Below are 21,461 nucleotides of genomic sequence, written 5' to 3'. Positions count from 1 at the left end.
CCGAGTCAATGGAACCCTTGCCATTACCACGTCCTACCCCATCCTTTGTTTTCTGAGGAAACCAAAGTCCAGAGCTGGGCAATGACTCACCCAAGCTAACACAGCACAGGGGACTTGGCTCCATCCTGCTGTTTTCCATCAGAGGTGCAGTCATCCTTGACCTGTGCTCTGGTGACAGCAGCTCAGCGGGAGCTGCAAGCTGACAAGGGGGACGGGGAGATACTGTGTGTAGAGGGAGGGGGAAGCGGGGTTGGCCAGACTCCAAGTCTCACAGCTGCTAACCTACATTCCTGGGCCTCCCTGGCTCCACTTTACTGGTCTCAGCAGTTCTGGGGGCTCTGGTCAGAGGCTTCAGTGCTTCTCTCTCAGGCTCTTGTCCCTAAGCATAGCACCCTTTGATCTGGAAGGGGGCGGGGTTGGAGGCAGCAGGGCTCCTAGATCCAGACAAAACTCCAGGCAGACGGAGGGGAGCATCAGAAATGCTGTTTATTTCTCTGCCGCCCCCAGGCTGGCTAGCCTCTCCCGAGGTGGGGGGCGGGGGAAAGCAGGCTATAGATGCGTACCTGGAGAGGAAGGCAGGGCAGGAATCCAGGATGTGGGGGCACACCAAGGGAGGAAGAGTTGGAGATGAGCACCTTCCTGGGTCTTCTAGTCCTGTCTGAGGGCAGAGACTCCCAAGCCCTCAAGTCGTTAGAGAACACCAAAGGTCAGCAGGAGCTCAAGCAGGTCAGAGAGCCTCAAAGCCACGCCAGCCACTTGCTCTGTGTCCTAATTCTACATCTCCTGTGACCGTCTGCTTCAGGCTACTTCCCCGCCTGGCCCCAAGCCCTAGGCCCTGACTGTAGCCTTTGACAGCTTGTCAGTCCCAGTGCCTGGAATTCCATCAGCGAGGCTCCCCCTAGGTGGTTAGGGCATCGCCTCGTCAGCATGCTGGCCCAGAGACAGGGGAGCATGTGCAGTGTGGTTAGCAGCAATTAGCACCGTAGACGGTGAGTTAGGGGATCCAATTCCATCCTAGTCACTAGCTTTGAGCAAGTCTAGAAGTTGCAGTGCTGAGTGTCCCAGAGGGATGAGAAGGGGAGGTAGGAAGGTGGGAAGTCCCTGATGCAGGCTCCAACAATTGCTACCCCCAGGCCCCTGCACCACTTGTGAGGGACAGCCAGCGGTCAGGGCAGGAGTCAGCAAGCCCTCAGGTAGGGGTGGGGCTAGAAGGAAGCAAGGAGGAGGAGGAGGAGGCTCTGGCCCAGCAGAAGCAGGCCAGGGGGCTGCTTCCCAGAGACCCCTTCTGCTGTTGCTGCAGCCTCAGGGCCCCTGGCGCGGCTGAGGTAGATGATGACCACGTTGTCCTCTGGACCCGACGGCTGCACCTCATTGTCAACCGTGTAGCAGACCTTCCCCTCGGCCGCTTTGCCCTGGAACCTGCGCCCCAGCGCATCCTCGCCACCCTCACCTGGTGTGGCCAGGGCCACATTTACCGAACTCTCCGCAGTGCCCAGCTCGTTGGTGGCCAGGCAGCTGTAGGTGCCCTCCTCCAGCTTGCCAAAGTCAGGGATGAGCAGGCTGCCATTGGCAAAGGCTTGGAAGCGTGGACGGCTGCTGGCTGCCAGGACACCAGGCAGGGCACGCCCATCTGCACCCACATTGGGGCTAGCGATCTCCACGGTGCCATTGGGCGTCTGGATGTGCCACTGGAGCTGAGGGGCCGGTTGCCCATCCACGACACAGTGCAGTGCCAGCACGAAGCCCGGACGCAGCTCAGCCCCATCCTGGCTGGGCTGGTAGGTAAGCTGCACTGAGGGTGCGGAGCAGGGCAGCGGCAGCAGGCGGTTCAGCCGCGTGCCCTTGAGCACGTGGGGTGAAGTGCAGGTGATGTTGTCCTGCTCTGGGATGGACACGGCCGTGGTCAGGGCCCACGTCTTGAACCACACAATGCCGCAGGTACAGTCGAAGGGGTTATCGTTGATCTGCAGGTGAGACAGTGCAGTGAGCGGGGCAAAAGTGCCCTCGGCCAGTGTGTGAAGGCGGTTATGGTTGAGCTGCAGCGAGCGCAGGGCGCGAAGGCTGCGGAAGGCATCGCGGGGGATGAAGGTCAGCTCGTTGCTGTCCATCTTGAGCAACTGAAGGGCACTGAGGCTGTGTAGGTTGCTCCAGGCAAAGTCGGAGATGAGATTGTGGCTGAGATCCAGGCTCTTGAGTTGGCTCAGAGAGGCCAGGGCACCCGCGGCCACGCTGCGGATCTCGTTGTGGGCCAGCCACAGCGACTGCAGCCGGGGCACCTCCCTAAAGGCGCCCCCTGGCAGGCTTGGCAGCTGGTTGGCCGATAGGCTCAGCGTGGTCACGTTGGCCGGGAAGCCGGATGGCACGGCCTGCAGGTCACGGTAGGCACAGTCGGCAATGTGGAAGCCGTACTTCTCCCCACATTCACAGGGCTCTGGACAGGCCTGTGCCAGGCCCACGAGGACCACCAGGCATAGCAGACGCAGCTCCTGCATCCTGCAGAGAAGGACACGCCTCCAAGGTGACCCCCAAAGACCCACAGAAGGCACTTGTCCCTCTCAGCACCCCGACACAGAGCTCTTCCCCATCAGAAGGCCCTGCCCACATAATCCAGATAAGACAACCCCAACACCACCTAGCCCACCACCCCCATTCTACAGAAGGGGAAACTGAGGCCCACAGAAGGTCCAGGACTTGCCCGAGGTCACGCAGTCAGGAGGGGGCGAAGACAGGACAGAAGAGGACCCCAGCTGCTTCTCTGAGCCGAGAGCTCTCCCTGCCTCAGCCGGCTCCTAGCTGACTTTGTGACTTGAAATCTGTTTTCCAGCTGCCTCCTCCCCCAGCATTTGGCAGAGCCTCCCTCCTGCCTTCCCACATCCTGGCCACAGCCCCTCCCCCTGGAGCCCCCCAAAGGTATGCTCTGCCCCCTGGCCTAGACAAGGCCCCTTGTGCAGTGCACACCACCCCCATCCGCCCCACCCACCGCTCGCCCGCTCCTACCAGCCATGACCACAGCACACACCAGACCCTTTCTACAGACTCACACCCTTGGCCTTTTCGGTTCAAACTACACCAGGCAGCTGCCTAAATAAACCCCTGCCAGGACCTCTCAGCTGGCTTGGATGAGGCCAGTGGCTCAACCCAAATAGTGCTGGGGTTTCCAGAGCCGTGGTTGTTAGAGGGATCCGTGGTCCCTGGACAGATCCAGGCAAGGGATTGTCTGAGCACCCCGAACCAACAGGAAAGTGCTCAGTCCCCATGCCCCGCAGACTGCCTTCTCCTCCCACTGACCCTTAGAGCCTTTTTGCGGCTGACTTACCTTCAAACTACTCTTTCTTAGTTAAGTAGAGTTTCTTCTAAGATGGAACCAACAAGCCACAAAGAAAGAGTTGGTCCTGGACAGCCTGCAGGGCCAAGGGAAGATGACGATGCTGGAGGAAGGGGCAGCCCGGACCCTGTCCCACCTTCTGTCTGCACGCCTGGGCCTGCCCTTATCCAGACAGGGTGCCTGAGGCCATCTGTTGAGATGAGGCTGCAGGAAGGGAACCCAGGCAGTCCGTATACTCCCTCCTTCCAGCAAAATGACTGCCTCTCTGCAGCAACAAGGACCCGTGTTTCATAAGTGACACCAGAAACTTGAGGGGGAAAAGATGCCAAATTTTTTGTGTTTTTTTTTCTCTCTCTCTCACTCACTTTTAGCAGCTTCAACTTCCTTAAAGACACAGCACTAGCTGGACAGGACCCAAGAAAAGATGGGGCCAGAAGGATTTTATGGGAGGGAGGGGTGAGAAATTGAATCCCATGGAAGGTGGGGGACTTTTAACCTCACTTTGAACAGGAGAGAAAGGAGAGGGCATTCTCCAAGTTGGGACCATGTAAGGGACTGTGTGTGCATGTCTGAGTGTGGGTGTGACATCTCTGTGTGTGGATGAGTTTGTATGTCTGTGTGTGTGTGTGTGTGTTTGTGGATGTGGGTGTGAGATCATGTATGTGTGAATTTGTGTGTTTGGGAATGTTTGAGTGTCTGCATTTGTACGGGTTGTGAGGTTAAGTCTTCGTGTGTTTGTGTGGATGTGTGTGAGTCTAATTTGTATATTTGGGCGTGTGTGTGTGTGTGTTTATGTGTAGAAATGAATGTGCATCTCTGTGACCATGTGTCTGTGGGTGGTGGGTGTGTTCCAGTGAAAAGCTGAGGCTAAAGCATATAAAACACCCACCGTGATCCAGAGTCTCAGGGAGAAGCCAAAACTTCAGACCTGTTTTTGTAAGAAAACACATCCTCCTCACCAGACCGCCGCCCCAAGTCACGCCTGCCTGCTGGCTCCAAGGCTGGGCTGCCCTAAACACTTGAAGTCCCAGGAGGTCTCCCAATGAGCCAAGCTGGGAGAGGAGGGCCGGAGGCAGGGAGGGGTGTGATCGCACTCCAGTCGGGTAAAAGGAAGCTCTGGACAGGAATCGGCCAGGCTTCAGCTTTCTGATGGGGATTCTGAGGCACTCAGGCACAGAGACGATATTATCACCCAGGACTGTCCACCTGGCAGCCAGGTGAGGTTGAGGACTTTGCTCCTTCTGTAATATTCTCTCTGGGGTCTCCCAAAATGCCTGAAACCCCACCTTTGGCACTGTTTGTCTGGAGAGACTGCATCGCTCTCTGAACTCCACTGTCCCAACTCTAACTGCCTCCGGGGGAGGAGACTTACACCCAGTTCTTGTTTCATGTATATATATATTTTATTTCTCTGAAGCTAATAATAGTCTTTTTAAAAAAGTATCCTTCTATCTGCACTGTTTCTTCAAGTTGCCTTCCCCCCGCCCCCGTTAATTTGTTTAGAACTGTCTTTCCTTTTAGCAGTTTTCTCAGTTAATTCACTCAACACAAATTTACCCACATGTGTTTAAAGGGAGACCCCTCTACTAGGGAGGAAGCCTGTTGAAGGCAGACAACTTGTTCTCCCAGTTGTTGTTAATCCCTGGCACAAGAGAAGATGCTCAATAAATGACTCAATGACTGAGTTGGGTGAACATCAGATGCCAGAAGTGAAAGCACTTTGGAGGTTCCCCTCTCCACACCCTCTTTTACAGATAGGGACTCTGGGTCCAGACCGGCTCCTTAGGATGTTTTAACGCTATCTCACACAATGTAGGGGACCCACTTCCCAGGCAGCACTAGTGGTAAAGAACCTGCCTGCCGATGCAGGAGACATAAGATATGTGGGTTCAATCCCTGGGTTGGGAGGGAATGACAACCCACTCCAATACACTTGCCTGGATAATCCCGTGGACGGAGGAGCCTGGCAGGTTACAGTCCCAGGGTCGCACCGAGTCGGACATGACTGAGCGACTTAGCATGAGCATGAGCATGCGTGGGGGATCCACACTCTGCTGGGTGTGTGAGCATGTTACCGGCCTACCTGGGGGTCCTTGCACCTCATTCCACATTGTCAAAGACCTTGATGGTAACCCAACACTAGGCCACCCTCAGAATCCCATGCAGAACAGGGGTATGGGGGGAACGGGGGCTATGGCAGGAGAAGCAAGGGTAACCTGCCCACCAAGTCTGCACCCATCAGTCACTATCAACCCTTCCCCATCTGCCCAGATCCCATCACCTCCTGAGGGTATAAAGGGGGCAGCATGACCCACCTCTCCCAGGAAGGACAACAGGACAAGGGCCACCGGGACCCAGTGGGCCTCTACTAAGAAGCATCTCGGATCCTCCAAGGCGCTTCACAGTAGACCACGTGGGGCCACCCACTACAGAGCCTGAGAAGCGGTGGCGTGCCTTCCAGGGTGGGGCTTATCACCTCCTAGGCACCCCTCGGCTCTTCGGGTGCCATCATCTAACAAGTTCTTCCTGCAAAGCCCGTCCCACAGATGATGCGAGCAGGTAAGGACACAGACGGGAGTCAGCTCCTCTTTCTCTTCCCAGGCCAGGAGCTCCCTGGGGGCCTGGAGATGGGGGTCCTTGCTGAGTGTGTGGATCCCCTGACTGTCACTAGATCACAGATGTGGGCATAAAGGCCCAGGACTAGCGAGCATCTCTCAGACCCCAAACCTCTGCACCATCCCTGGATACCTGGCAGCCCTTCAACAGTGGAAGGGAGAATTGGGAGGTGGGGAGTGGGAGGGAAGGAGTCAGGTCTGGAAGCCCTTCCTGCCTGCCCCATCCTGGCTCCGGTGGGCCTCAGGGTAGCGTGCCCTAGGATGCGGGATTTTCGGTGTTAAAATCCAGACAGTCCCAGGCCAGCTGGAACAGCTGATCGCCCTAACAGGGGAGGTGGTGCTCGCCTCTTCCCAGAGTTTTTCTTCCGGCTCCCCCTTCTCCAGCCCTCCTCGGAAGCCCAGCCCTTTCTCCTCCCATCCGTCCAGCCTCTCCTTCCCACGGGGCGGGGGGAGGGGGCAGCCAATCCCTCCCCAGCTGCAGCAGCTCAGCCCGCCTGAAGCCCCCACCCCAAAGAGGCCTCACTCCCGCTGAGTGACCAGAGCCACGTCAGCTTTTCCTGGAAGGCAAAGAGCCTAGAGAGAGAGAGAGAAAGAAAATAGAGTGAGAGGGATAGAGCCCAGCAGAGGGGGAACCGGAGAGAAGCTCAAAGACCAGGGAAAGACAGAGAGAGAGATGCTGGGGGGAGCGCGGAGAAAACGCAGAATCACGGGGAGCCAGGGTTAGAGCTGAAGGTAGAGAAAGGAAGACGCAGAAAAGGAGATGCAGAGAGAGAGGGTCTGCTGGCCGCCAAGATCAGCTTTGAGAGGAAGGAGACAGCAGGCCCTCAGATGCGTGGGCAGCCGTGTTGGTAGGGCTTTGCCATCACGCAAAGAGGGCAGGTGGGTCTTGATCCCAGCCTCACTCTCTCTCCACACAGTTTGTGGGAATAACTGGGAGGGAGCTCAGCTGCTCCTGGAGGGACTTGGGTAAGCCTGTGGGTCTCCCCGGAAGGAAAATCTGTCCTGGGCCATTGAGAATAGTTTCTCTTTTTCATGTGGGAGTCAGATGAGACTGTCTGATGTCCTTCAGCCCTGATGTTCTAGAATTTCTAATGAAGGTCTACCTTCACATGAGGAGTTGGCATGCACATGTGTGTTCATGGACAGTCATTTCTATTTACAGGCACTGTGCTGGTTTTCCATGTCTGCTTGTTAGTGCATGCACACTGTGGCTGTGAGGGGCAGAGAGCTCGAGCGTCAGCTCCTCGGGGGGATCCCGAGACTGTAACTGGGGCATAGGCCAGGCCCCATCTTTTCGCCTCCGCCCAGAGGTCCCCAGCCAGACAGAGCATGCATGGCCCCTGGCTGACTTTACTCCTGTTTCCCTTCCCACCCTCCACCTTCCTCTCCACACACCCCTCCCCACCGCTCAGGTGTGAGGGTCTCTCACCTAGAGCCAGACATCCTGGAATGTGAAGTCAAGTGGGCCTTAGGAAGAATCTCTACGAACAAAGCTAGTGGAGGTGATGAAATTCTAGTTGAGCTATTTCAAATCCTGAAAGATCATTCTGTGAAAGTGCTGCACTCAATATGCCAGCAAATTTGGAAATCTCAGCAGTGGCCACAGGACTGGAAAAGGTTAGTTTTCATTCAAATCCTGAAGAAAGGCAATGCCAAAGAATGGTCAAACTACTGCACAATTACACTCATCTCACACGCTAGTACAGTCATGCTTAAAATTCTCCAAGCCAGGCCTCAGCAATATGTGAATCGTGAACTTCCACATGTCCAAGCTGGTTTTAGAAAAGGCAGAGGCACCAGAGATCAAATTGACAGCATCCGCTGGAACATCGAAAAAGCAAGAGAGTTCCAGAGAAACATATGTGTCTGCTGTTGACGATGCCAAAGCCTTTGACTGTGTAGATCACCATGAACTGTGTACAATTCTGAAAGAGATGGGCATACCAGACCACCTGACCTGCCTCTTGAGAAACCTGTATGCAGGTCAGGAAGCAACAGTTAGAACTGGACATGGAACAACAGACTGGTTCCAAATAGGAAAAGGAGTACTTTGAGGCTGTATTTTGTCACCCTGCTTATTTAACTTATATGTAGAGTACATCATGAGAAATGTTGGGCTGGATAAAGCACAAGTTGGAATCAAGATTGCTGGGAGAAATATCAGTAACCTCAGATATGCAGATGCCACCACCCTTAGGGCAGAAAGTGAAGAAGTAAAGAACCTCTTGATGAAAGTGAAAGAGGAGAGTGAAAAAGTTGACTTAAAGCTCAACATTCAGAAAACTAAGATCATGGCATCCAGTCCCATCAATTCATGGCAAATAGATGGGGAAACAGTGGAAACAGTGGCTGACTTTACATTTCTGGGCTCCAGAATCACTGCAGATGGTGACTGCAGTCATGAAATTAAAAGACGCTTACTCCTTGGAAGGAAAGTTATGACCAACCTAGATAGCATATTAAAAAGCAGAGACATTACTTTGTCAACAAAGGTCCATCTAGTCAGGCTACAGTTTTTCCAGTGGTCATGTATGGATGTGAGAGTTGGACTATAAAGAAAACTGAGCACCAAAGAATTGATGCTTTTGAACCGTGATGTTGGAGAAGACTCTTGAGAGTCCCTTAGACAGCAAGGAAATCCAACCGGTCCATCCTAGAGGAGATCAGTCCTGGGTGTTCATTGGAGGGACTGATGTTGAAGCTGAAACTCCAGTACTTTGGCCACCTGATGAGAAGAGCCGGCTCATTTGAAAAGACCCTGATGCTGGGAAAGATTGAGGGCAGGAGGAGAAGGGGACGACAGAGGATGAGATGGTTGGATGGCATCGCCAACTCAATGGACATGGGTTTGGGTGGACTCTGGGAGTTGGTGATGGACAGGGAGGTCTGGCGTGCTGTGGTTCATGGGGTCGCAAAGAGTCAGACACAACTGAGTGACTGAACTGAACTGAGGGTCTCTCCCTTCTCTTCTTTGGTTTCAATTCCTCAGACCCTGAAAACCAGAAAGTGTCTCGGTGATCTGCCCCACCCCCCCCACCCTGCTCCCTGTGTTCAGCTTCTCACATCACCTGCTCCCACCTTGGGGCCCTGCTATTGCTCTTTTCTCAAATTGGACTCTGTAGGGCTCACTTCCTCTATCTCTGGGGACTTTCAGATACCAACTCCCCAGATCTTCCCGTCACCATATTGTCACTCTGTCCCCTCAGTCATTCAGTCGTGTCTGACTCTTTGCAACCCCATGGCCTGCGGCATGCCAGGCCTCCCTGTCCATCGCCAACTCCCGGAGCTTACTCAGACTCATGTCCTTTGAGTCGGTGATGCCATCCAACCATCTCATCCTCTGTTGTCTCCTTCTCCTCCTGCCCTCAATCTTTCCCAGCATCAGGGTCTTTTCAAATGAGTCAGTTCTTCGCATTAGGTGGCCAAAGCATTGGAGTTTCAGCTTCAACATCAGTCCTTCCAATGAACACCCAGGATTGATCTCCTTTAGAATGGACTGGTTGGATCTCCTTGCAGTCCAAGGGACTCTCAAGAGTCTTCTCCAGCACCATAGTTCAAAAGCATCAATTCTTCGGCGATCAGCTTTCTTCATGGTCCAACTCTCACATCCATACACGACCACTGGAAAAACTGTAGCCTGACTAGATGGACCTTTGTTGACAAAGTAATGTCTCTGCTTTTTAATATGCTGTCTAGGTTGGTCATAACTTTCCTTCCAAGGAGCAACCGTCTTTTAATTTCATGGCTGCAGTCACCATCTGCAGTGATTTTGGAGCCCGAAAAATAAACTCTGCCGCTGTTTCCCCATCTATTTGCCATGAATCGATGGGACCGGATGCCATGATCTTAGTTTTCTGAATGTTGAGCTTTAAGCCAACTTTTTTACTCTCCTCTTTCACTTTCATCAAGAGGTTCTTTAGTTCTTCTTCACTTTCTGCCCTAAGGGTGGTGGCATCTGCATATCTGAGGTTACTGATATTTCTCCCAGCAATCTTGATTCCAGCTTGTGGTTCATCCAGCCCAGCATTTCTCATGATGTACTCTGCATGTAAGTTAAATAAACGGGGTGACAATATACAGCCTTAACGTATTCCTTTCCTGATTTGGAACCAGTCTGTTGTTCCATGTCCAGTTCTAATTGTTGCTTCCTGACCTGCATACAGATTTCTCAAGAGGCTGGTCAGATGGTCTGGTAGTCCCATCTCTTTAAGAATTGTACACAGTTCATGGTGATCTACACAGTCAAAGGCTTTGGCATAGTCGATAAAGCAGAAATAGATGCTTTTCTGGAACTCTCTTGCTTTTTCGATGATTCAGAGGACATTGGCAATTTGATCTCTGGTTCCTCTGCCTTTTCTAAAACCAGCTTGAACATCTGGAAGTTCACATATTGTTGAAGCCTGGCTTGGAGAATTTTAAGTATTATTTTACTAGCATGTGAGATGAGTGTAATTGTGCGGTGTTTGAGCATCCTTTGGCATTGCCTTTCTTTGGGATTGGAATGAAAACTGACCTTTTCCAGTCCTGTGGCCACAGCTGAGTTTTCCAAATTTGCTGGCATATTGAGTACAGCCCTTTCACAGCATCATCTTTTAGGATTTGAAATAGTTTAACTGGAATTCCATCACCTCCACTAGCTTTGTTCACAGTGATGCTTCCTAAGGCCCACTTGACTTCACATTCCAGGATGTCTGGCTCTAGGTGAGTGATAACATCATCATGATTATCTGGGTCATGAAGATCATTTTTGTATGGTTGTTCTGTGTATTCTTCCCACCTCTTCTTAATATCTTCTGCTTCTGTTAGGTCCATACCATTTCTGTCCTTTATTGAGCCCATCTTTGCATGAAATGTTCCCTTGGTATCTCTAATTTTTTTGAAGAGATCTCTAGTCTTTCCCATTCTATTTTTTTACTTATTTCTTTGCACTGATCACTGAGGAAGGCTTTCTTATCCCTCCTTTCTATTCTTTGGAACTCTGCATTCAGATGCTTATATCTTTCCTTTTCTCCTTTGCTTTTCACTTCTCTTCTTTTCACAGCTGTTTGTAAGACCTCCTCAGACAGCCATTTTGCTTTTTTGCATTTCTTTTTCTTGGGTATGGTCTTGATCCCTGTCTCCTGTATATTGTCACGAACCTCCGTCCATAGTTCTTCAGACACTCTGTCTAACAGATCTAGTCCCTTAAATCTATTTCTCACCCCCACTGTATAATCATAAGGGATTTGATTTAGGTCATACCTGAATGGTCTAGTGGTTTTCCCTACTTTCTTCAATTTCTGAATCTGTGCCCTCACCCTGCCTTATTTGTCCCTCTTCTTTTTTTTTTTTGCCTCACGGCTGTGGGATTTACAGGATTTTAGCTCCCTGACCACAGATTGAACCTGGGCCATGATAGTGAAAGTCCTAAACCACTGGACCACACGGGAATTCTCTGTCCCTCTTCCTAACACCTCTGACGTATCTGAGTATAATTCTTCTCCGTCTCCCCAGTCTGAATATGAGCTTCACATGAGGGGGTACTTGGTTCTGTTCATTGAAATATCCCCAGCGCCTGCCAAGGGCCAGTCACTTAGTAGGTGCTCAATAAATAGTGCTGAATGAATTAGTAAAGAAAGACCTCCAGGCTCCTAGCAGGAAGCCTCTGCCCGCAGCCCCCGTCGGTCTGCCCAGGGTCTTCCCAGCCCCTCCCTTCAGTGCGACACTGTTCTCTCTGTCAGTGGACACTCTCTAGCTGAACTTTCTGGTCCCCACCTCCTAGCACCATCCTCACTGCCCTCTCCTGAACTTTCCCTTAGTTCACAGGGACCATTTTCAGCAGCAGTGCCAACTGTGACATATTTCATTGGAATTATTTTTGTTATTCTGCAGGTCAATCCCACAATTTCTAGAAATTCAGACCTTGGCCACACACCCAGAGCCCATAGCAGATGTCCAGTTTTCAGCCCCAGCCCTTCTCCAAGGCTAGCGGTGAAATTGGGGAGTGCTGTGAATGTATGAGGCTTTAAATTAATGTTCCAGACTGGGACCAGAGTTATAGGATCAGGCTACCTATCCCTAAGTAGCCCTAGGGTGCCGAAACAGGCCAAACGCTATTTGTTAGGGGTCAGCTTGAAAGGTTAGGTTTGGATGAAGGTGCAGGTTTAGAGGGTGGGGCAGGAGTATTTTAAAACCAGGTCTGAAGCAGGATCTGGGATCCAGAATGGGAGAGTAGTAATGATTCCTGTGCCTTATTGGAAGGTGAAATCCTTGGCAGTAGGCAGTAGGCAGAAGACTACAGAGTAATGTAAACAGACCAAAGGAGAAACCGGGAGACAAGGGCAGAGAGAGAAAGAAGGGAGGAGAGAGCAGGCAGCGCCAGAGCCACGAGAGGACAGGGTGGGAAAGGTGGTGGCAGCAAGGAGGAGCGTGGAGCATCCTGCCAGCAGCAGAAAGCCCTCCAGGTTAATGCTTCCCATTAACCGGCAAGGCGGCAGCACCGTTTCCATGTAATCCTGCAGAAAGAGGTTGCAGGCGGGGCAGCGGGCTTCTCCCAACCTTGAGAGGCTTCCTGGAGGGCACCAGTGGGAGCACCATCTGGAGATGGAGGGAGCACAGGAGTTCCCGCTGAGGCCGCTGACCAGGGCTGTGCTGACCGCAGCCTACGGCCGCCTCTCCGGGGAAGACAAGTAGAGGAGACAGGTGGCTGCCCAAGCTGGGGAGGTGGCCTCGGCTGCAGAGAACTCTGGGAGAGAGCCAGGCAGGACAGAATGCTGCACCACGTAGGGGTGTAGGGCTTGGGAGGAGGGGGTGTGAGCTGGGGGTCAGGGAGATTTGAGGGAGGAGCTTGGAACTTGAATGATTTTTCATAACAAAGAATGCGAATCGTACAACAGAAAATCAAATGGACAGAGAGGCTTAATATAAAATATTACAGTTCTCTGCCTCCCATCCTTCCCTCCCCCATCCTCCCCAGAGGCAACCAGTTGGGATGGTTTCTGTTTTTAGTTCTGCTGTGGTTACATGCATCAGGCCTGCCCAGAACATTTGCAGGGCCTGGGACAAGGGTACATTGGGGGCACACATGGCATATGTCTAAATATTTAGAAGTTGTAAATCCTGCAAACTACATAATGTGTTCTATTCCCCTACCTTGAAAAATGTACTTTCATAACCACTTAAAGGCCAAGTTCAAATTTAGAATTCTTGTACTCTTTGGAGTCCTAGAACTAGACAGGCAGGCAGGGCCCACCCACTGTCTCCCACAGCTCCCAGCTGACAGCTGTCCTGTTTCTCTTCCCACCCCAAGCTCCATCCCGTACCACGAGGGGCCCTATGCAAAGAGAAGTGAATGCCCCAGTCCCCCCACCCAAGCTCTGTCCACATCCCCTGCCTCCCTCAAACTGACTCAGTCCTCAGGGGGATACACACCCTGGTGTAGCTCTCCCTCAGGAGGAGTGGTTAGGGTGAGAAGACTTACAGAGGCCCTGGAAGTAGGTTTCAGGCTGTTCATTTGGGCAGAGAATTCCAGGGTCCCAGGTCTAGAAGTGGGTGCAGGCTCTAGGTGGAAAAGTCCCCTTGAGAGGCATGTGCAAGATGGGATTGCTAGATAAAATAGAGGATGTCCATTGAACAGCAGTAATTTTTTGGTGTAAGTATGGCCCCAATAGTAAATGGGAGCATACATATACTGGGGAAAAAAAAAAGAACAACAACCATATTTGTTATCTGCAATTCTACTAAACACGGCAACTCTAGGCTAGAGTCAGAGCAGAGCCTTCTAAAGTGCAGGGCTAGCTAAAACAGTCCTGGTTCTTCTGTTGCTTGCATTTGTTCTCTGAAGAGTACCCCTTCCTTCCTACGCCATAGAGTGCTGCTGTGTGCTGTGCTTTGTTTCTCAGATGTGTCCGACTCTGCTACGCAATGGACTGTAGCCCGCTAGGCACCTCTGTCCACGGGGATTCTCCAGGCCAAGAACACTAAAGTGGTTTGCCATGCCCTCCTCCAGGGGATCTTCCCAACCCAGGGACTGAAGCTAGGTCTCCTGCACTGCAGGCAGATTCTTTACCATCTGAGCCACCAGGGAAGGAGACACCATCTAATGCCTTCCCACTATACAAAATGAGAAATATACTACTCCTTTCTCTCCTCTTCCCCTCCCCCACACTCATCTACCTCTCAACCTGTCTGTAACAGTCTGACATTTTAAAAGAATGCTGATATTTAAATGCTGTGTTGAAGTCATAATTACGACAGTAGCATTTTGTCTTTAGATCGGCTTTAAAAGTTAAGAAAAATCAATAAACCAATATTACTAGGAGTATAGTTCATTGCTGAGCGAAAGAATATGTACCCAAGGATGATTTCCTTCCCTTCTGATCTGAGGTCGTGATGCCCAGGCCATTTAAAGAGTGGCTAAGAATGCCTCAAGGTCACATGTATTCAGTTTCTTAGGCTCCATCAAGTACTCAAAGGCTTGCCACATTTTCATTTGCTTTATATTTGGGTGATGGCTTTTTTCGTACAGCTTTTGATTTTCGTGGAGTTTCTAATTGCTTTCTTTATTCCTATTGTCAAAAGAATAATGTGCCTTCACCAAATTCTAAAAATGACCCCGCTTTGTATACGTCTCCTTGTGCTGACATTGTCTCATATTAAAAGCCCCTACTTTCCTTAATGACTTGCTTTATTGATATACGAGCTGCTTCTATTTATTTTTGCTTTTCAAGCAGCTGGAAGCCCTTTGAAACCGTGATGTCTTGTTCAGTTATGGAGCCCAGAATGAGGCCACGCTTGAGAGGGCACAACTGGCTTGATGGACATGAGTTTGAGCAAGCTCCGGTGATGGACAGGGAAGCCTAGTGTGCTGCAGTCCATGGGGTTGCAAAAGTCGGACACGACTGAGCAACTGAACTGAACTGAGAGGGCATCTAATCGAAAGACCCCTTTAGAAGCCCCAAGCTCCTCCCTGATATTCCATCTTAATGTTCCCTCTTAGAACACCATCAATTCTGGGGAACTTTTTACTCCAAAGAGGCCCATCACTTTGGAGAATTATGAGGATATCCTTCTTAGAAGAATTCCAAACATTATTAGTGGTTTCTGGAGCCCTGTGCCCAGCCCCAGCTCAGTGACTGCCCTCAGGAAGCTTCCAGTCTGTTGGTTTATCTTGCCGCTACATGAGGCTCACACATGAGGAAAAACCCAACTGCCCATCCCAGAGAGTGAGAGATCTTCTCTGGCTCTTCTCCCTACCATTTCCTATTGGACACTTGAGACCTCTCTCCCAAGAAGGAAGGCTGGTTGCTGGTGGGAAGAGAGCAGAGAGAGGTTGGGAGGGCACATTGATTGACTCGCTCCTCTTTAGGGTGTATGGACCATTAGGGGGTACCCCAAAGGCCAGGGTGGGGGCATTGAACTCAGGCAGTGTTGCCAAAATCTTGGCTCTTTGTGAACCAATGCCAAACAGAAATAAGGAGACAGAGGAGGAGAAGGAAAGAGTGGCTTTTTTACTTTACCAGGCAAAGGGGGAACACAGTAGGCCAATGCCAGAACTACAGCCCTGTCCCCAGTGAGTAGGGAGAGGTTATATAGTCAGGTTGGAGAAGGCAATGGCTACCCACTCCAGTACTCTTGCCTGGAAAATCCCATTGTTGGGGGTCGTGAAGAGTCGGACACAGACCGAGCAACTTCACTTTCACTTTTCTCTTTCATGCATTGGAGAAGGAAATGGCAACCCACTCCAGTGTTCTTGCCTGGAGAATCCCAAGGACGGGGGAACCTGGTGGGCTGCCCTCTATGGGGTAGCACAGAATTGGACACGACTGAAATGACTTAGCAGCAGCAGCATATAGACAGGCAGGAGTATGTAGTAAGAATCGAGGCACTAACAGTCTTTCATAAAGTTTCAAAAGCATGGGGTTGCTGACAAGGGGAGGGTGTTTGGGATCTTAGGTGGTCCAGCCAGTCTCCTAATCTTGATGAGTCTCTGGTCGTTTAATCTTGCCTCAGGTGGATTCCTTGCTGTTCCTCCTTTGATTGGCAGCTGTTCTAACCTTTCGAACTGAGAGAAGGTCTTGGAAGCTGGAGTCTTACCCATAAGAAATGGAGAACAACAATGAAAAAGCCTCCATGCCCAGGAGTGCACAGGGCCCTCGGCATCAACAGCATCACCCACCCTTGAAACCCTGTCTCTTCCAGGGGGTTCTCTGATGAATTTTAGAGAAGAAATTTCCAGTTTGGGGCTGGAAGGGGATTTGAAAAAAATTAATTATACCCTTGCTTTTGAAACAGTTTACCTTAGATTGGGACTCAAACCCAGCCAAAACCCATGGTACCTGGTTTTAGGACTTAATGAAGCTCAGGTTCTTGATGTCTCATCACAGAAAGAATTCAGCGAGAAACAAAGTGATAGGTAAGGAGTGGATTTATTCAGATTTAGAGAGGAGCACAGACAAAGTGTGGGCCATGGCAGAGAGAGTGTGGCCGCCAAATGTGGGGTGGTTAGTTTTTATAGGCTGGGTAATTTCATATGCATTATTCCATCTATTTTGGAGAATGGGTGGAGGTTTTCAGGACTTGGGCCACTGCCCACTCCTTGGACTTCTGATGGTGCCTTGGAACCGTCATGGCACCTCTGGGTGAGTCATTTAGCTGCTGAGTGAGGATCAAGGTCTCACTCGCCTGCCACCTCGGTCCCATTTGATTCTAATCAGTTTATGTTGTCTTGGGCTATGCCATTCTTTCAAAAGTTGTGCCCTGTCCTTTTCCCGCCTGTTACATTTTTAGCCTTTTTTTCTTTCTTACCTGAGGCAGGAATTACCAAAAATTGTACCTACCATTCTTTAAATACCATGTGCCAGACCTTTCTTTCATACAAACTATCTCCTTAAAACCATACAAAAGAGAGGCATTTTTATTACCCATTCTAGAGAAGGGAGGTCTTCCCTGGTAGCTCAGCTGGTAAAGAATCCACCTGCAATGCAGGAGACCACGGTTCGATTCCTGAGTCAGGAAGATTCCCTGGAGCAGGGATAGACTACCCACTCTGGTATTCTTAGGCTTTCCTGGCGGCTCAGATGGTAAAAAATCCACCGGCAATGCAGGAGACCTGGGTTTGATCCCCGGGATAGGAAGGTCTCCTGGAGGAGGGCATGGCAACCCACTCCAGTATTCCTGCCTGGAGAATCCCCATGGACAGAAGACACTGGTGAGCTACAGTCCATGGGGTCATGAAGAGTTGGACACAGCTAAGTGACTAAACACAGAGAAGGGAACACTGAGGCTCAGGTTAAGAAATTCGTCAATGTCCCCTTGCTTAGGAAATAAGGGGACCAGAATGCAAACTCTCTCTGGTTCTCGAGGGGCCTGACATTCTGGATCAATTGTGGCTTCATCAGGAAAGAGGCGGATAAGAGACGTGAAGGTGGAATTTGACCAGAATCCCAGCCACCAGAGGGCCAGTGTGAGGAAGGGGGCAAGGCCCCTGACAGCCCATTGACTGTTCTTGTGTGGGCACCTAGGAGCCAGTGAAAATGCTTGGATGTGAGAACCACAAGACAAGAGCTGAGGCTTCTGAATTCGGCGTCTAGTGCAGAGGAGACAGGTAAGCGAGGCCGGAGAGAAGGGGGCTGGGGTGCAGGGAGAGTTGTCAGGAGGTTGTGTCAGTCACCCAGAGGAGCAGCAGGAGGAAGAGGGGAGCAGTGGAGTGGGCAGGGGTGGGAGGCAGTGAGGAAATAACCAGATGGGAACAAGGTGGGCCTGTGCTTGGGGTTGCTGCAGGAAGGGGGACCCCTTCCAAGGCCCGAGAGTGGGTTCGTGTCTAACACTCGGAAATGGGTTGTCTGAGGAGACACATGTGCTGACAGAGCAAGAGACTTTATTGGGAAGGGGTGCCCGGGCAGAGAACAGAAGGGTAGGGGAACCCCAGAGAACTGCTCTGCCTCATGGCTCGCAGTCTCGGGTTTTATGACGGTGGGATTAGTTTCTGGGTTGTCTTTGGCCCGTCATCCTGACTCAGGATTCTTCCTGGTGGCACACACATTGCTCAGCCAAGATGGATTCCAGTGAGAAGGATTCTGGGAGGTGGTAGGATGCGTGGTGTCTCCCTTTGACCTTTTCCAAACTCTTCCGGTTGGTGGTGGCTTGTTAGTTCCGTGTTCCTTACCAGGACCTCCTGTCTTAAAATAACTCACACAAATGGTTGCTATGGTGCTTGGCCAGGGTGGGTGGTTTCAGTCAGTGTGTTTCTGCTGACAGGGTGAGCAAAGGGGCTTTCCCTGGGCTGGCAGAGAGGGCAGTCACTGCTTCTGAGCCAGGCTCACAGAGGGACGAGAGGGAGCAGCTTCAGTGACCCAGAGACGCTTGTTCATTTACTCCGCAGCATCCCCTGGGCTCCTGTGATGAGGCAGTTTCTGGGGACAGAGGGCATGGGATGAGGTGGACAGCAGGCTGCCTTCATGGAGTTTATGAAAGTCCCTGAGAGTAAGCTCTCTGAGCAAGAGTTCTTCCCTTCTCCCCCATTCCTTCTTTCCTCTTGAGAACTTTTAGGGTTGCGGGTGTGAACTTCTAGGGGAAGGGAGAGGCTGATCCCGCTCCCTGTTCCTCCCCAACCACAAGCTGATTCTTTACCCAGAGTCACATACATTCCCAGGGCCCTTCCCACACCTGTCCCATTCTCCAATTTCACTGCGGGACTTCTTTTCTTTATGTTTTCTTTTTGTCTCAGTTCCATTCAAGGCAGTTGTGCACGTCCATCAGAATGACCGCTGTGAAATGTTAAAGCAGTGAAATAGCACTATTCACCTATTAGAATGGCTGAAAAGAAATATTTTTTTTTTAAAGCTCTAAAATAATCAGGTGCTTGCTGGGATGTGGAGCAGCTTGTACATGGCTGGGGGAATGCAAAATGGCACAGCCACTTTGGGAAACAATACAAGAGCTTACCTTTATATTTAGTGTACAATCTATCAATTCTACTCTTAGGGAGGTACTCAATAAAAATAAAATACATGTTCATACGAAAACCTGCATGCATATGTTCAAAATAGCACTATTCATAATCACCCAATACGGAAACAACATCAGCTAGTGAATGAATTAAAAGAAACAGCAGGCATATATCCATAATATGGAATACTTCCTAGCAATAAAAAGCACTGAATAACTGATGCACGCGGATGACATACATGACATGGATGAATCTCAGAACTATTATGCTGAATGACAAACAGGATGACCAGCTTTTCAGAAAGACAGTCTAAGACAGCTACGCCATACCAGACCAAAAAATAAATTTATAATAATATCATATGTAATAAACAATTATATACATATGAGCTATTACTTTTAAAATTTTACTATACAAGTATAAAAATAGGTTTTTATTTGAAATTATGTATTATTCTATATTGTTTACTTTCTGTTACACAAAAGGTATCATTTAAACAATAGTAGCGATGGTGGTCATTAATAGTACAACTAGGCATATAGTAAGTGTGAGAAAAACTATAAAAATATTTTTGAACTCTTTATATCCTCTGACATAGCAGTTTATCTTTTTAAACTCTACTGGATATTTAAATTTTATAAGTTAATGATATATTTTTAAGATACATACATGTAAGACTTCTAAAAGGAATACTCTATAAATATAATAGTAACAGTTAAACAAAACAGATATTATCTGTATTTAATAAAAAGTAACAAAGATGTTTTTCCTTCTGTCCCATGATATGCTAGCATGTTTTTACTCTTTCAGCTTCTTTTACCAATGACACCTCTCTGAATTGCCTGCAGCCTTTATGACAGCCTTCTTTTCCTTTATGTCATGGTGAAACGGAATAGAGACAAACAGAGTTTACAAAGTTAAACACTGCCCTGCAGTTCTGCTCTTCTCAAGCCTGCACTATACAGGGTCCTGGTGTCGGCTCCGTGTGACAACGCCGTGCTAGGTAGCCTCTCAAGAAAAGTGTGTGAGCCTGGAATACTTAGGATTTTACTTATTTGCATCAGCAGAAATTTGAACTTGTAGAAATTAATTTCCACCTCTCCAAAAATGCCCTTCCTCTTTGTACCTACAAGCCCATTTTGGGAGACCAGCTGTTTGTCAGTCCTTTGTGTCTATAAATTCATCCCATATGTTCTCCATGTCTAAAACATCCATCACTTTATTTTATTTAAATACTTACTAATCTGATTTGTTTATCTGTGTCTGGTCTTAGATGCAGCATGAGGGATTTTTGGTTGTAGCACGTGGGCTTTTCTCTAGTTACCATGCAGCATGTAGGATCTTAGTTCCCCAACCAGGGATTGAACCCATGTCCCCTGCATTGGAAGGTGGATTCTTAACCACCGGACCACCAAGGAAGCCTTAAATGGCCATCATTTTGAAACATCTTGAAGCATATCGAATGTCATCACAAGTTAAACCTCTTTTCTCAGGAAAAGTGGTTATAAAGCACAGAGGCCATTTGAACTTGTGAAACTGAATTTGGATTTCAAATGAGTGACGGCAAAAGAATTCAGAAAGTCCTGTTCAGCTTGGCTGTCCTTTACTGATGATAATTTTTTTAATTCCAAAGCAGTCTCACTTCCAAGAAACAAGTCGTTTTTTTTCACTGGATGAGTTTCTGTCCAACCTGCACCTGAATGGAACTAGTCAGGTGCACTCAGTTCATCCTTTTCTGCAACTTCTACAAAGATCATTAGACAATTTTGGAGAAATGGCATATAGATTTCCATTTCACAGTAACCGCTTTCTTCACTCTCATCCTTAGTATATTTGAGGAGGGGTGGTGGTCAAGGGCATGCCTCACAGCTTTCAAGATCTCAGTTCCCCAACCAGGGATTGAACCCAGGCCACGGCAGTGAAAGTCTAGAATCCTAACCACTAAGCCACCAGGAATTCCCTGTCAGTGAATTTCTAAGTTAGAGAAGGACATTCTTCTGGTCCCACACTTGGAAAGTGTTATTTTATAGTAGGTCAATATTTTAACATCTATTCCATAAGATGTCTTGTAAGCATATGCCTAAGGAGGTGATCTTCTTCTGCTTCTATAGATAAAAAATCTCATTGAGTGCTTCTTCATGCTTTCAGGAAATGGAAAAGTGACCTAAACTTTCATTATGAAAATCTCAATATCCTAGGTAAGCAAATCAAACCTCTTTTCATCAGTGTTATGTAAAAGGTGTACAGGACATTTAGCCCGGTAAGATTTAAAAATTTCTCTTTGGTGAGAAGTTCATAGACTAAATGGAATTTTTCAACATTTACTTTTGCTCTGTTTGCCAATATGCCAACAGACAAGCATAGTTAGCATTTAGACAAGATAATCTTTTGTTTCATATAATCTGTGATTTCACTAAGATCTTCAAAGAAACCAGGAAAACAATTTAAAACTCCATCTTTCAACTCAAAATACCAAAGACCTCGGGAGAACCTGTTTGGGTTACTGTGCTTAGCTCATTGCTAGATGTGTTACTGAATGTGTGCATGTTGGAATAGCTCACAGAATCCGCCCTGCCCTGCAAAGGGCCAACAC

At 49.3% G+C, this 21,461-nt stretch overlaps 1 protein-coding gene across 2 annotated transcripts; it reads right to left on the bottom strand.

Annotated features, from left to right (window-relative positions):
- Positions 1-468: 468 nt before the first annotated feature.
- Positions 469-3,610, bottom strand: ISLR (immunoglobulin superfamily containing leucine rich repeat). 2 transcript variants are annotated; one of them, XM_055418166.2, is made up of 2 exons: positions 3,317-3,610; positions 469-2,493 (listed from the first exon to the last, which is right to left on the bottom strand). In XM_055418166.2, exon 2 carries the CDS (start codon positions 2,490-2,492, stop codon positions 1,206-1,208), a length of 1,287 nt encoding a protein of 428 aa, XP_055274141.1. In that variant the 5' UTR covers position 2,493; positions 3,317-3,610; the 3' UTR covers positions 469-1,205. The 2 variants fall into 2 exon arrangements, with proteins under 2 accessions (XP_055274141.1, XP_055274142.1); XM_055418167.2 differs by lacking the exon at positions 3,317-3,610 and adding an exon at positions 2,696-2,835.
- Between the last annotated feature and the right edge of the window lie 17,851 nt (positions 3,611-21,461).

Source organism: Moschus berezovskii, chromosome 21 (assembly GCF_049115385.1).
Source record: "Moschus berezovskii isolate FMDL1 chromosome 21, NW_MosBer_1.0, whole genome shotgun sequence".
NCBI lineage: Eukaryota > Metazoa > Chordata > Mammalia > Artiodactyla > Moschidae > Moschus > Moschus berezovskii.
This window is presented reverse-complemented; position numbering and strand designations above follow the sequence as displayed.